The 15335-nt window shown below is 55.2% G+C and overlaps 1 protein-coding gene across 2 annotated transcripts; it reads right to left on the bottom strand.

The window, feature by feature from the left end:
- Nucleotides 1–3770: 3770 nt before the first annotated feature.
- Nucleotides 3771–13703, bottom strand: LAIR1 (leukocyte associated immunoglobulin like receptor 1). Of its 2 annotated transcripts, none has more exons than XM_027514683.1 (8): nucleotides 13525–13703; nucleotides 13075–13110; nucleotides 8921–9238; nucleotides 7087–7206; nucleotides 6949–6991; nucleotides 6827–6864; nucleotides 6579–6619; nucleotides 3771–6162 (listed from the first exon to the last, which is right to left on the bottom strand). In XM_027514683.1, exons 1-8 carry the CDS (start codon nucleotides 13556–13558, stop codon nucleotides 6016–6018), a joined length of 777 nt encoding a protein of 258 aa, XP_027370484.1. In that variant the 5' UTR covers nucleotides 13559–13703; the 3' UTR covers nucleotides 3771–6015. The 2 variants fall into 2 exon arrangements, with proteins under 2 accessions (XP_027370484.1, XP_027370483.1); XM_027514682.1 differs by having other exon boundaries at nucleotides 6567–6619; nucleotides 13525–13698.
- Between the last annotated feature and the right edge of the window lie 1632 nt (nucleotides 13704–15335).

Below are 15335 nucleotides of genomic sequence, written 5' to 3'. Positions count from 1 at the left end.
CTGCAGTTCAGTAGAAGAAATGAAATGGAATTATTTTTAATTGATTAAAAGAAATTAATTAATTTATTTTAATTAATTAAAAGAAAATTAAAATTTTTAAGTTAAATTTATTTATTTTCAGTTGAAGGGTAATTGCTTTACAGTACTGCATTGGTTTCTGCCAAACATCAACAAGAATCAGAGAAATGGCTTTTTTGATATTTATTTATCTGGTTGCGCCAGGTCTTACCTGCAACACGAGGGATCTTCAGTCTTCTTTGGGACACGGGATTTTCGGTCTTCTTGCAGCTTGCAGGACCTTTGACTGTCCCACGTGAACTCCTAATCGCACCATGCGGGGTCTAGCTCCCTGACCAGGGGTGGAACGCGGGCCCCCTGCATCGAGAGTGCTGAGTCCTACCCGCCAGACCAGCAGGGAAGTCCCTGAAACGTCTTTACTTGTCTGGCACTGATCTGGTCCCCGGAGCGGCCCCCGCTTAATGGCAGCACACACACACACACACACACACACACACACACACCCTGCCAGAGTTTTATACTTAGCTCCTGACAAGCAGTATAAACACACCCCGTGGCATTTATTCCACCTCGGTGTTTCCCTGTCAACGCTCCACCAGGATGGTACCCAGGGGAGAGGGAGCAGTCATTGGCACCACAGGGAAGACTCCGGGCCCCCGCTGGCACTGCGTCCGAGCTGACCAGCCATGCGGGCCTCGCTCACAGGCTGCTGGAGGCTGACGTCTGCGGGCGCCGGTCAAGGGGGATCCATCCTCGCTCGGTTCCCTGGGGGCCTGGGGACGCTTCAGGTCATCGAGGTGAACTCTTCGTCCCCGGGAGCTCAGTGTCTGAGCATCTGTCCCTGCCCTCTCGCACCCAGGTGACGTCTCTCCTCCCACCACGAGGGGGCCCACTGTGACCCCCGTCACTCACCCCAGTGAACACACCGGAGCGGGCAGGGTCGGAGCGCGAGGTGGAGCCTCGCTGCCTGACCACGCAGCACTGCCCGGCTCGTCCTCCAGGTGGCGCCCGAGGGCCTCAGAGCGGTAGGGGCCGCCCTCCCCGCGGGAGTGTCCTTGCACCGCAGGGCCCTGAGTCCATCCCCGGCTCGGGAGGCCACAGGATCAGGAAGAAGAGACTATCCCTGACTTCGTGTTTCCTGTCCTCTCTCCGGGCCAGTCTTCTCCTCCCACCTGCTTCCCAGGTGGGAAAGGTTTTTCTTTTACCTTTGTCTTTATTTCTCCTAAACCCTGTCTGCTCCCCACTGTGGGCTGGACTCATAAAAATCCTTTTCAGTGGGGCAGACAGCACCATGTCAACCATCCATGAACCGGGCGGGGGCATAGAATATTCAGGAACGTCTCCAGGAACGCCAGCCCTCCACACTTCTCTCTGCTAAGCACCCACCTGTCGGCGAGTCTGCCTGAGGTCAGGGTCATGCCATGTTTTAGGGGAAGTGCACCATTCTAACTGTGATCATTAACATATGTGTCAACCTGCCTGGGCTAAGGAGCCTCGAGAGCTGGTAAAACAGTATTTCTGGGCGTGACTGCGAAGGAGACTCTGGAAGAGATGAGCTGAGTTTAGTGGCTGAGAGAAGGGGTCCACCCTCACAATGTGGGCATCTCCAGCCCTCAGACTCAGAGCCCCTGGTTCCCGCCTCCCCAACCCCAGGCTGGGCCTGACACCTCCGCCCTCCCGGTCTAGGCCTTTACACCCACACTGACGCTGTCACACACCCACACTGATGGTGTCACACACGCACACTGACGCTATCACACACCTACACTGATTATGTCACCCGCTTTTCTGGGTCTGCAGCAGGTCCTGGGGCGGACTCTCCACCTCCTGAACCCTGAGAGTCTGTTCCCATGATGGCCTCCTCTCAGAAATCCCCATACAACTGTGTGATGACCTGTCCGTCCTGGAGAGTCCTGAATAATACGGTAATGGTGGGAAAATAACAGACAGAGACAGAGAGGAACACAGAGAGAGGCAGAGAGAGAGTGAAACAGGGAAACAGCACAAGAATGGAACCGGAGGAAACAAAGATGAAGACCACCGAGTTAGGACACAGGTCTCTGCAGGAACTAACCACGAGTGTGAATAAGAAATGAAAGATCAGTACTAATAATGAGCTGGGGGCTGGGCACCCTCCTCTGAGCCAGGACAGAAACCTCCTGGCTGTCCAGATACAGCCTGCCCTGAGGTCAGGGCAGGGTGTCAGGTGTTCACGTAGGTCTGTGGCCCCTTCACTCAGACCTGGCTGACCTTGGGCAAGTTATCTAATGTTTCAGTCCCTGGTTCTTGCAAAAAAGGGGAGGAGAGAGTAGGACATTCTGTGGAAGATTCTTACCAGGGTTAAATGTGCCAATGTTTGTGCAGAACTAAAATAGCCATTGTAGGAGCTGGCTGAGGAGAAGGAAATGGCAACCCACTCCAGTATTCTTGCCTGGAGAATCCCGTGAACAGGGGAGCCTGGTGGGCTGCTGTCCATAGGGTCACAGAGTCAGACACGACTGAAGCGACTTAGCAGCATCAGCAGGAGCTGGCTAAATCTAGGATGAATTATTAAAATATGCTTAAAATGTATAAGGACATTTAAAAATACCAGGCCTGTAAGAGGCATGCAGGTTTCTTGTGCTTCTGCTGCTGCTGCTGCTAAGTCGCTTCAGTCGTGTCCGACTCTGTGCGACCCCGTAGACAGCAGCCCACCAGGCTCCCCCATCCCTGGGATTCTCCAGGCAAGAACACTGGAGTGAGTTGCCATTTCCTCCTCCAATGCATGAAAGTGGAAAGTGAAAGTGAAGTCGCTCAGTCGTGTCCGACTCTGTGCGACCCCGTAGACTGCAGCCCACCAGGCTCCTCCGTCCATAGGATTTTCCAGGCAAGAGTACTGGAGTGGGGTGCCATTTCTTATGTTTCTATTAAGAACTAAAAACGAAAATATTGATAACTGGACGCTGCCGCCCCCTAGCGGGATTTTGGGGTAAAGTTTCTGTTTTAATCCAAGTGGGCACCACAGTCTGACCCCATTAAGCAGGGCGGTGACCACGCACACCGCCCAGTGGAATCGCTCTCCTGGCTGGTTCTGGGGTGGAGGGGGTGTCCGTAGTTAGCCTATACCTGGACCTGGGGTGACAAGGGCAAGTGGATAGTGGCCCAGATTGTGGACCCCCATAAAGGAGGTGGTTAGGGGTGTGGACCCTGGATTCACTGGTTTGTGTTTGATATGTGCGCCAGAGGAAGAGGATTCTTGCTCAAATATTGGGGGAGGGGCACAATGAGAGAAACAGGAGACCTGTACAGTTGACTCAGGCATATTATCAGCTCATCCAGGAAAAGAGATGTCCTGTGTCAACCTTAAAATTCAATGTGCAGTTTTCGGTTGTTTTTTTTAACCATTACTATGAGTTTATTTAGGAATGGCAGAGAAATTGCAATTCAGGACATTCTAACTATGGCAAACCACAGTCAAATTCAGAGAACAAATGAGAGGAATATTACTTAACACAGAAATAAGAGGAAGCTGAAAGAGGCTGCTTTGAATCAAAGCCCCTTGAAGAAAAGCAAGCGTTCAAGGCAGTAATGGTTTCTCATTGGCTGAGCTGTGGCTGTTTCTCATTGGCTGAGCTGTGGCTGCTTCTCATTGGCTGGGCTGTTGGTGGGCAAGGAGAAAATCATCCTCCCGCTGCTGTCTAGTAAGGTAACTGCCTTCCTGCCCAGAAATGTAAAGTAAGCTGCAACAGAGGGGAGAGGCAAGAGAGCGCCCCTTTAGGCTTCCCAACTCCGTTTTAAAGGTTTCCCTTTATTAATGTTCACACCAGAATATGCCTGTATCACACATGTTAAAGCATCAACTTTACAGAAACCTGAAGCAGGACTAATACAAGAGGTACAGGGAGCTCTACTCCACTGTCATCCTGGCAGCCAGGCACCACTCTCAGTGTGCTGCCAAGGTTTCCCAGGGCATCCATATCCACCAGCAGAATGACCAACAGTGAGGATCTTGTGAGGGAGGGTTTGGGGCCAGGCCTGGAAGCAGCTCCGTGCATCCTGCTCACTGTGAACGTCATCCCATCCCTTGCAGGACACATAACTGCAAGGAGGCTGGGAGACCATCTCGCTGGGCGCCCAGGAAGGGAGGACACGGTGCTGTGGGCAGCCACAGTCCTGTCACACAGGGGCCACCTGTCCCTATGGGCACCTGGGGTCACACCGTGGGGGTGTTTCTAGTCTCCACTGCTTCCTACCCGACCTCCTCTTACACAGAGGTTCTAGAACACAGGAAATAGACTCTCAAGAATTCATTATTTCACAAGCTAGTGGAAACAGAAGGACACATCCCTGCAAGGAGATGCGTAGAATTTAGAGTGAGGCATTCAAGCCCAGAGGAGCCCACGAATGGAGGTGGTGATGCGGACGGACACCCACTCAGGAAGACAGGAACCAGCTGCTGTGTTACCTTAGGTGCAAAAGGGGTCTTTGCAGGTGTGACTGAGTTAAGGCTCTTGAGAGGGGGAGATGACCTTGGATATTCTAGGTGGACCCAGTGTAATCACCAGAGCCCTTATAAGAGAAGCAGGCGGGTCAGAGAGTGAGGAGATGAGATGTGACCGCAGAAGCAGGAGTCCTAGTCAGAGAGAGGATCCGAAGATGGAGGAAGGGGCCATGAGCCAAGGAGTGCAAATGGCCCCCAGACGCTGCAAAAGGTAAAGGAATGGAGCCTCCCGTGGAGCCTCCAGAAGGAACACAGCCCTGCCCACCCCGGATTTCAGCCTCGTGTAACTGATCTCAGACTTCTGCCTTCCTGAACTGTAGGGAAATAAGCTGCGTTGTTTGGTGCTGCTGTGTGAGTGGTAATTTGTTACAGCAGTTGTATGCTTGTAGGGATGAATGGCCTCCAATCCCAAATCTGACAGGCATTAGCCCGGTGAGGGGTGAAGGTCAGGTCAAGGACAGTGTCCTACAGCTGCTGGGCCCTCTCGTGTTTGGGGAATGCATGGCGTCCAGTGGGAATGAACTGGGGTGGGGTGGGAGACGGGGGCCTGCCGGTTCCTCCAGGTGGACCTAAAGCCTGAGGGGCCCTCCCTGTGCGGTCATGGCCTCACCAACTCCCTCAGCCAGTCCACCGTGCCCACGCATGTGGGTGTCTGCATGAGTGTATGTGTGTGTACAGTGTGTGCATGTGTGTATCTGTGTGTGCGTGCCTCCATGGACCTGTGCATGCAGGGGATGGGAGCTGTATGCAGGTGGGGCAGCTCTGCGCCTTCACCCAGACACAAGTCCCCTCAGACACACTCTTGGGTCAGAAAACACTGATTGTCTTGTTTTCGTCTTGTTTCCCTCACTGAGTTTTGGGGGACGGTGGAGCAGAGACTGGGACCTAGAACCTGTGTACCCAGCGCCACATGTGGGGCTGACGCTTTTGAACCTGTGAGAACATTGACTGATGAACAAGGTGAAGTGTGATCCAGAAAACTGGGTATCAGCTATCAGCTACATGAGTGCAGCCCAGATTCAAGATCACCACCCGCACTCTAGGAAGGTTTGCAGAGTCAGCTCAGAAGACAAAATGGTTCTCCAGGGGCAGTGGAAAATTCACAGGACACATCAGGAATTCACTGGGCAACTGTAGGAACATAGCTGGGTCTCTGGAAACAGCCAAGCACCATAGCTGGCTCTCTTGAAACAGCCAAGTGCCAAATCTGGGTCTCTAGAAACAGCCAAGAACTAGAGCTGGGTCTCTGGAAACAGGCAATAAACACCATAGCTGGGTCTCTTGAAACAAGTGCTACACCTCTCTGAGGAGCTAGTTGGTTGTGGGAGGGATCACATGGTTAATGAATCTCCTAGAAGGTAATGTGGGATCTCAGGACTTGAGCTCTTGCCTGCAGGAGGATCGACTAGATGTCTTTCCAGAAAGGAATGATTCCACAGGGAAACCCAACGTCCACTTTGGGCTTTTGCAAGTGTGGCTTCCTGCATCTTTAGTGCAGAGGCCAGGTGGGCATGCGGTCAACGTCTGGCAATGGTTGCATACATGCTGGACTTGGCCAGGGGCTCTGTGGACGGCGGGGACACAGCTCTGGCCACTCTCTGGGTGAGGAGCTTGTGGTTCAGCTGGGCGTAGGTCACCTCCTGGGAGCCTCCTGCAGCAGGGGTCTGAGGATAAAGATGCAGGGTGAGTTTGGGTGGCAGAGTGAGGGCATGTCACCTCCACAGTGAGGACACAGAAAGACATTGTGGCTTCTGTCCCTCTCTCTTAGGGTCCCTCCCTCTGGGGGAGTCTGACCACCATGAAAAGCCCGTGTGGTGAGGATGTGAGATCCTGCCTGCTGCCAGGGGACTGAGCATCGTGGAAGTAGATCTTCCAGCCCTGGTCGAGCCTCTGATGAGTGTAGCCCTGCTCAGCATCTTGACGGTAACCTCAGAACAGACCGTGAGCCAGAACTACCCAGCCGATCCGATTCCAAGTTCCTGGCCCAAGAAACTGAGATGATTCTATTAAGCTGCTAAATTGTAGGGGCTTTGGTTCATAGCATTAGCTGATGAATGCAAACACTTACGAAGGCGCCCACCTCTCCATCCACATCAGGAAATCTGTCAACGCTGGCCACACCTGAATGGGAGGAGGACCAGGGCTCAGTTCTCTGAGGTGGAGCTTAGGAGACAAATATGCCTGACCTCACAGCTTCATATTTCATCTCCACCCCACCTGGAACATCCTGGAATGCTTCATCCCCCACCCCCACCCCCACCACTGCTTCCTGCATGGCACTGAACCCCTGCTTCCCCTCCCAGACCTGTCCCCCATCCTTGTCTTTACCTGGGGTCCCATCTAGGACATCCACAGCTGGGCTGAGCCTGAGGAGAAAGAACATGTGAGCCCTGAGGGCTGCCTGGGGGCAGAGGACGGGCAGTCTGAGAGGTCATCCCCAGGGCCCTCACCTCCCCTGGCGTCTCTGCTTCTCGTCTTTGCTTCTGGGAGGCCCTGAGGAGAGTCAGGTGTGAATTAAGAAGAGAAGGCTTCTTTCCAGCACCCCCACACGGCCTGCCCAGTCACCCTCCCCTGTCCCTGAGACCTACCTCGTTTTCTCCGGAGCTGACGATGGAGGAGGAGAAGGACCAGGAGGGAGAGACAAAGGAGAAAGGCCACAGAGACCCCGATGAGAATATAAACCTGCTCTGTCGACAGGCCTGTGGGAGCTGGGAGGGTGGAATCAGATTATCAGCAGTATGCCCTTATGGAGCACCTGCTGCATACCACCCACACACACACATGCTGGGTGTTTATGGTGTTCACACTCAGATATAAAGAAAGCTCTCACACGCACACCAGTCCTGTGGCTTGGGACTTGCTCTCCCCTGCTTTACAAAGCCGGGTCTGAGCGCTGAAGCCTTGGGTCCACAGTATATTGGCAGAGCTGGAATAATACCAACACCAAAGCCCATTCTCTCCCTCTTTCCCCAAAGAGCACACTCCACGAGGAGGGAAGAAAATATTTCCTCGTATGAATAAGATTAACGCTTCTCCAGGCTCAGGCAGTGCTGCGGGGTCGGTGCATTTATTCCTGGTTTTGCACACGAGCAACGAGGAACGTGGAAGGATTGGGTGATTCGATTTAATCCGGGGCACAGAGCTGGGGAGGGCGGGACTGGATCCAGGCAGTCTCGGTGATGGGTTCTTCTCTGGACATGAGTCTCCACAACATGAAATGGGAGTTGGGGAGCGAGATGAAAGGGGGCTGAGCTGGACTGCTACCCCCGGCGGGTTTAGGGCCTTCCGAGAGGGCAGGTCTGCCTTCTAGGCTGCTCAGGCATAACCATCAGTGGTCCCTTCCCTTTGGCTCCTAGCCCCGCTGTCCCTCTCTCAGCGGGAGCCGGGCCCTCCTTTACACCCTGACCGCAAGGGGGCACTGCGGAGCTGCAGCCAAACCCCCGAGTCTGGGGTCCAGTCGGGCTGCCCTGAGCTGGTTCCTCCCTTCCAATCCCTGTGCCTTTGGACAAGAACCTGTAAGCTCCTTTCTGCATAGGAAAAGGGGCGGAGGCTCTGAGAAGGTCCGGGAAGTGCCGCCCACGATGGGCTGTCCTGGCATTACTGCCGTCAGGCGCCCGGTGCAGGGTCATCTAGCCAGGTGGGTGCTGTTCCCGGGGTCCTTATGAGTGTCTGAGACACCCTGGTGCCCTGCGCCTGCCAGCCCCGTGCTGCGCTCTCACAGTCTCTGAGCCAAGTCCAGGAGAGGGCTGCGCCCTGATCCCAGCACACAGCCCTCCCCAAGACACCCCTCCAGGCAGGGGTCAGCTACTCAGCAGCCGAGGAGCAGCACAGAGTGGTGGGGGAGCTTATGCCTCCAGGGGTCCTGTGATGGTGGGGGGACAGGAGAAGGACTGTTGCTGTGTGGGGGCTGCCCAGGGTCTGTCCCACTCAGCCTGGCGCCTCTCCATCCTGAGCATCCAACCATGGGCCACGCACGGCCTTCACTCAACCCCGGACAACACCCCGAGATTCCTGAGAAAAGGGGCCTGGGGCCAGACAAGGCGGAGCCCCCTGCTCCATCGTGCTGTGGTCACACCGTCTGCACCTCCGGGAGCTGTGCCCCGCATCACGGCCCAGACTCTTCATGGTGATCTTCTCTGGGGGTGGGGGGTCAGAGTGTGCTGGACGGACCCGACTCCAGGACACCCTGGAGGCTGACCACACACAGGACAGGCATGGCCTCACCCCAAGAGTCCCCTGAGGCACCATCCAGCCCTGGTCAGGGGTCCCCTGGACCTTGTGACTTGCCTGGTGAGACCAGGCTCAGGGAGCTGAGCCAGGCGTGGAGGCAGGGGAGGCGTGGGCAGAGGGGACAGAAGCAGAGGGCTCGGGGGGCGGGGGTGCGGGCCAGTGGGCAGAGGGCACAGCGGGGCCCAGGCACACCTGCAGGCAGGGCAGAGACGGCCTCCTCAGTCCCCTCCAGGCTCAGGGCCTCGCTGAGCGCTGACCAGGTGGACTCTTTTTGATAGAGGCAGTGATAACGCCCGACGGCATCTTCACGCAGAGCGGTGATGTGGAATCTGGCCTCGGTTTCCTGTTCACCTCGGGACGTGACACGCACATCCTTATAGTCCTTTCTATTACCCTTCTCCAGGCGGAAGCTCATAACCCCGGCAGGGCCCCGGCACACGATGCTCACCGGCCGCCCCCAGGGCACCACGGAGCCCGGCTCAGCTGAGATGGAGGGTCTGGGCAGGGTCCCTAGGAGGGGAGAGCAGGGCCACAGGGTCTGTCCTGAGGAGACCAGCACACAACGCAGTTCTCTCATCTTAGTGGAGACCACCACACCACACAACCCACTCGTCTTAGTGGAGAATCACCACACAACACAATTCTCTCATCTTAGTGGAGAATCACCACACAGCACAATCCTCTCATCTTAGTGGTGAATCACCACACAGCACAATTCTCTCATCTTAGTGGAGAATCACCACATGACACAATTCTCTCATCTTAGTGGAGAATCACCACACAGCACAATCCTCTCATCTTAGTGGAGAATTACCACATGACACAATTCTCTCATCTTAGTGGAGAATCACCACACAGCACAATTCTCTCATCTTAGTGGAGAATTACCACATGACACAATTCTCTCATCTTAGTCGAGAATCACCACACCACCCAATTCTCTCATCTTAGTCGAGAATCACCACACAGCACAACCCGCTCATCTTAGTGGTGAATCACCACACAGCACAATTCTCTCATCTTAGTGGAAAATTAGCACACGACCCAATTCTCTCATCTTAGTCGAGAATCACCACACAGCACAATCCTCTCATCTTAGTGGTGAATCACCACACAGCACAATTCTCTCATCTTAGTGGAGAATCACCACATGACACAATTCTCTCAGTGGAGATCACCACACAATGCAATTCACTCTCTCGCTTCTTTTTCTTGTTGGAAGCTTGCAAAGGTGTACAGCCCTCACCAGCATCCAGTTTGGGAACACTCCCGACACCCCCACAGTGGACAGCCCCACCCCCCGCCCGTCCCAGGGGCAGGTGACTTCCCGTCACTGCGGTTAGTCTCCCCACTGACGTAAGGACCCTGAGACTCGGTCACATCTTGCTCAGGATGACATGGGAGGTGACAGAGCAGCTGGGGGCGGCTCCCTCCCTGCCCACGGCCACTCCAGAGAGAGGGGCAGGGGGACACAGGGCGGGATGCCCGGCTCATTCCTGGGACGAGGAAAGCAGGGCTCTGAGTGGGTGGGAGTGACCTGCGCTGGGTCTGAAGGGACGGGTCGCTGCCTGTGCTTGGAAAGATTGTGTTGGGGGGTAGGTGTATGTGCAGGTGTGTGTGGGGGGGTGTATATATGTGTGTGCGCATGCAGGTGTGTGTGGGGTGTATGTGTGCGTGTGCAGGTATATATGTGTGTGGGTGTGTGTGGGGGTGTGTATGGGTGTGTGTGTGTGTGTTCAGGTATATATGTGTGTGGGTGTGTGTGGGGGGTGTGTATGTGTGTGGGGGTGTGTATGGGTGTGTGTGTGTCTGTGAGCAGTATATATGTGTGTGTGGGGGGGGTGTGTATGGTGTGGGTGTGTGTATGGGTATGTATGTGTGTGTGTGTGCAGGTATATATGTGTGTGGGTGTGTACGTGTGTGGGGGTGTGTATGGTATGTGTGTGTGTGTGGGGGGATGTGTATGTGGGGGGTTGTGTATGGGTATGTATGTGTGTGTGTGCAGGTATATATGTGTGTGGGGGGGAGGTGTGTATGTGTGTGGGGATGTGTATGGGTATGTGTGTGTGTGCAGGTATATATGTGTGTGCGTGTGTGGGGGGAGGGTGTATGTGTGCATGTGCATGGGGGGATGTGGGTGGGTGTATGTGTATGAGTGTGTGTATGTATGTGGGGGGGTTGGGGTGTGGGTATGAGTGTGTGGGGGCTGTGGGTGTGTGTGTGTATGTGAGGGGTGGTGTGTGTGTGTGTGTGTTCAGGTATGTGTGTATGCATGTGTGCAGGTGTGTGTGTGGGTGTATGTGTGCGGGTGTGTGCAGGTATGTGTGTGCATGTGTGTGGGTGTGTATGGGTGTGGGTGTGTGCAGGTGTGGGGGGTGTGCAAGGGTGTGTGTGTGGAGGACCTGAAGCACAGATCTGGCCCCACAGACCCCAGGAGCTGAGGGTCCCTGTGTCCACTTTGCAGCACCCAGACAAGCCCAGAATCTGATGGGTGGGCGCCGACTGGAGGCCAGGAGAGCTGGTGCTGCAGTTCAGGTTCAGAGGCCGTCTGCTGGCACAGCCCCCTCGCTCAGGGGAGGTCAGCCTTTTGTTCAGTTCAGGCCATCAGCGAATGGATGAGGCCCACCGACATTGTGGAGCACAATCTGCTTTGCTCAAAACGCAATGATTTAAACGTTAATACCATCCCAAAACATCCTTACAGACACACCCAGAATGTTTGACCATGTAAATGACCATGGGCCAGCCGAGGAGACACAAAATTAAATACCACAAATTCCACCACACCTACAGCATCAACTTGACACCTGTGTGCACGTCCTGAAACCACAGCTGATCTCCAGATAAAGACAACAATGAGAGTGAGTGAGGAGCGCACTCTGCCGGCCCCTGCCTCTGTGGGGACTTCGCTAACTCTGAAGCCAACTTCCTGCTTCAGGGCTGCAAGTCCTCCTCGACCCCCCGACCCCCCACCACGACCCCCACCACGCCCCTGCCTAGTTGAGACATGTGGGGTTTCCAGAAGCCTCAGTGACAAGGACACGGAAATACACTGGGATGGAGGAAGAGAATACTGAGAAAACCCAGGGATGGTCCCTGCAGACTCACCCTGGACACAGCGACCCTCACCCGCCAGGGAACGTGGGACCAGACCTGTGCTCCAACTCCTCCACAAACACACACACACTCATGCACATACATGCACACACACACACATATACACATGCACACACACACATACCCACACACTCCTGCACACACATACACATGTGCATTCACATATAGACACACGTGCACATACACACACTCACATACACCTGTACACACACACACCTGCCCACACACACACACCTGCCCACATACACACACACTCATATACACACACACATGCACCCGCATATACACAAACACACATACACACCACACACACACACACCCTTCACTTCCCCGTTCTGCAGACTGCTCCCCTCACCTCACATTTTCACACCCAGGACAGGCAGCTGCCCTTGAGACTCAGCAACACAGACTGGGAGAGCTACCCCTCCCTCACCCCCTCACCCCCTCCCTCTTTCTTTCCACCACATCTAGTTCCCGTCCATCCGTCCATCCATTTACTGAGGCCTCCATGTGTCTCTGGCTCCACAAATACGGGAAACACCCCGGCGCCTGCTCCCTTGGGGCTGACAGTCCAGAGGGACGACAGACGTTCACAGACAGTTGTGCGGATCCATGGGTACCAACGGTGACGCGTGCCCTCGGGGTGAGTGTGGGAATCTCGGGGAGGCGGGCAGCGGGAGGCCGAGCTGACCCCCGGGGGTCGAGGGAGGGGGTTCCTGAGCTAAGAGCAGACGTGGAGGACGGTCCCCGGGCTGAGGGGCAGGGCGGAGGAGTCACCACACAGGGTGGGGAGGGCTGGGCTGGGCGGCGAGATTCAGAAAGTGAAAGAAAACCCAGTGAGCGAGTAGCCTCAGGTAGGGGCGCGGGGTGGGGGGCGGGGGGGGGGCGGTGTGCAGGGGAGGCTGGAGGGGGAGGCTGGAGGAGACGGCCGGGCTGGTCCTCAGCGAGCGCTGTTTGCACGGGGCTGCGGGGTGGGGGCGGGGGCGGTCTGGGCTCGCGGGGGTGGCGGGGGGAGGAGGGGGCGAGCTGGCGGGCTCAGCACGGTCCGGAGGGTCGGGTCGTCCCTGCGGGGCCATCGAGGGCAGAGGGGGGACAAGGGAGACCCGGGCCAGGGTCCCACCCTGGGGCTGTTAGCAGCTCGGGGTATAAGCCGGGGCCCCCAGGCCCCGGGTCGGCTCCGCTCTCATCGAGGTCCGTCTTGGGGAGGCGGGGGTTTGGGGGAGACTCACCCTGCTGGGTGCGGGCCGTCTGGGCCAGACAGAGCGCTGGAAGAGAAGCTCTAGTGAGAAGATGCCCGCCTCGCGGTTTCCTCACTGGCCGCAGTCCCGAGGCCCTCGAGGAGCCGTGGGGTGGCCGGGTGTCTTTCCATCATTTCCCAACACCGCCCCCCACAACATTACGTCTGAGTGCAAGCCCTCTCCTCGCTCTGAAGAAATCTCAGACAACCCGACCCTCTCCTCCAGGCCAGCCCGGCTCAGTCTGCTCTCACCCCACACCCAGTCCGTGTCCAGGACCGAACCTTCCCCGTCACTTGGGTCTGGGCCAAAGCTGAGGGCGCAGCCCCGGGGATGGAGGGGGAACCACGTTGCCCCCGAGGATTCCGGCGTCTCCTGGGCTGGAGTCAGGGCTGAGCAGAGCCCCTCTGCCCCTGGAATCCGTCCCAGCACCCCCAGACTCACCCAGGCTCAGGAGGGTGGAGGGCCCAGGCGCCATGGCCCAGCCCTGTCCCGACGCGCCCTGGATTCGGTGCTGAAGGATGGAGCCTGCAGTCTGCACAGAAGGGGATGTGCCCCCGGGCCTTTATGGGGCGGTTTCCAACCAACAGCCTCACACAAAGGGGAAGAGCGCCCTCCCCGCTCATCACACTTCCCCCCAAGGGGACCCAGGGGCAGCTCCCAGCTGTTGCTCCCTCTGAGCTCCCATGAGGCTCAACTCCTCTCCGGGTGCACCCTGAGGGGGGAGCCCCATTCTCCACCCATGAGCAGAACACACTTTGTGCAGCACACCGACTTGACCATCAGTCCCGACTCTGTTCTTGGGCAAAAATTGCATCACTTTATGCCAACGGTTCCTCGTATTGAAAATGGAAAACTCCGAAACCCTCCTCTGAGTGTTTAATATTGCGATATATGTTACATTCCCAGGAGGTGTCAAGTGCATTAAAAATATCTTATCACATGTGTTCTCTGCCCCTTTCCCCAGGCGGTGCTGGAACCGGGGGAGGCGGGGCTGGCCGGTGAGCACACACAAAATCCCAGAGCTGAGTGATGGGGAGACAGACCTTGGGACCTGGCGCTGGGCTTGGGACCCAGTGGGGCCCTCAGCTGGGAGCTGAAATGAGAACAGGGCTTAGGGGTGGGAGGCGTGTGTGCACACGGAGCCTGCAGGACAGGAGCCCCATCGTGGAATCCCTTGTCCTCTGTCCCTGAGGCCAGGGAACAGCCGCTTCTCCCGGGAGGAGCTCTGCCAGGTGGTGATGGTGGTCTACACAGCACCGGTGCTCAGTCTTCCTATTAACAGAAACCTAGTTCTATCTGAGGGGCTGGGTTCCAACCCTGGACTAGGAAAGAGGGAGTAGAGAAGATGCAGTATAAGGCTAAGGCAATCCAACAATCCCATTTGCAGTGACTGTCCAGAGGGGGCCACAAGACCATGGATGGTCAATGACACTTAATGTGGAATATATCAGGGTTTCTGGAATCACATTTCTGTCTTATTAACAGAGGGTCTCATAAGATGTTTGGCCCCTTTAATCCTGTCCATGGGCAGCTATATGATGATGATGTGATATCTGGAGCTGCAACAGCCATATTGCAACCCTGAGGCAACAAGCTTGACTACCATAGCAGAGATACTGAACATACTGAGGTGAAAGAATACAAGATCTAAGGTTTGTAGAAACTCCTGGAATTGCTGAAAAAGCCCTGTGACTGCCTATCCCTGGAATTCTTAAGAAGTAAAGAATAACTGTGCTAGATTTTCTGTCAAATATCAGACTAAATCTGTGGACCACACTGCATAAAATAATAACTGTCTTAAAATAATAACTGTTTTATCGATAGCTCAGTGGCAAAGAATCCACCTGCCAATGCAAGAGACATGGGTTCAATCCCTGGTCCGGGATGATCCCACATACTGCAGAGCAGCTAAGCCCGTGTGCCATTACTATTGAGCCTGTGCCCTAGAGTCTGTATTCTGAAACAAGAGAAGCCACCACAAAGAGGGCATCGCAACTAGAGAGTAGCCCCCTGTTGCCAGAACTAGAGAAAAACCAACACAGCCTCAAAGACCTAGCACAGCCAAAAATAAATAAATGATTTAAAAAATAATAATTACCTAAAAAAAAAAAAACTGCTTTATAGCATATTCTAAAGGTTGTCTTAAATGCCTCAAAGAAATGAAAACTCAGCAAAGGTCATATGGTCAAAAATGAAAAGACGAGATTCCCTGGAGCCAAATTGAATGCTGAACATAGCTGTCACCTTGACAG

The sequence above is a fragment of the Bos indicus x Bos taurus genome, chromosome 18, assembly GCF_003369695.1.
Source record: "Bos indicus x Bos taurus breed Angus x Brahman F1 hybrid chromosome 18, Bos_hybrid_MaternalHap_v2.0, whole genome shotgun sequence".
Classification (NCBI taxonomy): Eukaryota; Metazoa; Chordata; class Mammalia; order Artiodactyla; family Bovidae; genus Bos; species Bos indicus x Bos taurus.
Note: the sequence above shows the minus strand (reverse complement) of the source record. Positions and strands in the feature narration are given on the sequence as shown.

Bases quoted from the DNA above. Each gene is read 5' to 3' on its own strand.
- LAIR1 (XM_027514682.1), bottom strand. From the start codon at position 13,558: ATGGCGCCTGGGCCCTCCACCCTCCTGAGCCTGG. The intron at 13,111-13,524 runs GTGAGTCTGGGG...CTTCTCTTCCAG, and splicing joins CTCCACCCTCCTGAGCCTGG to CGCTCTGTCTGGCCCAGACG. The intron at 6,620-6,826 runs GTAAAGACAAGG...CCTCCCATTCAG, and splicing joins TGTCCTAGATGGGACCCCAG to GTGTGGCCAGCGTTGACAGA.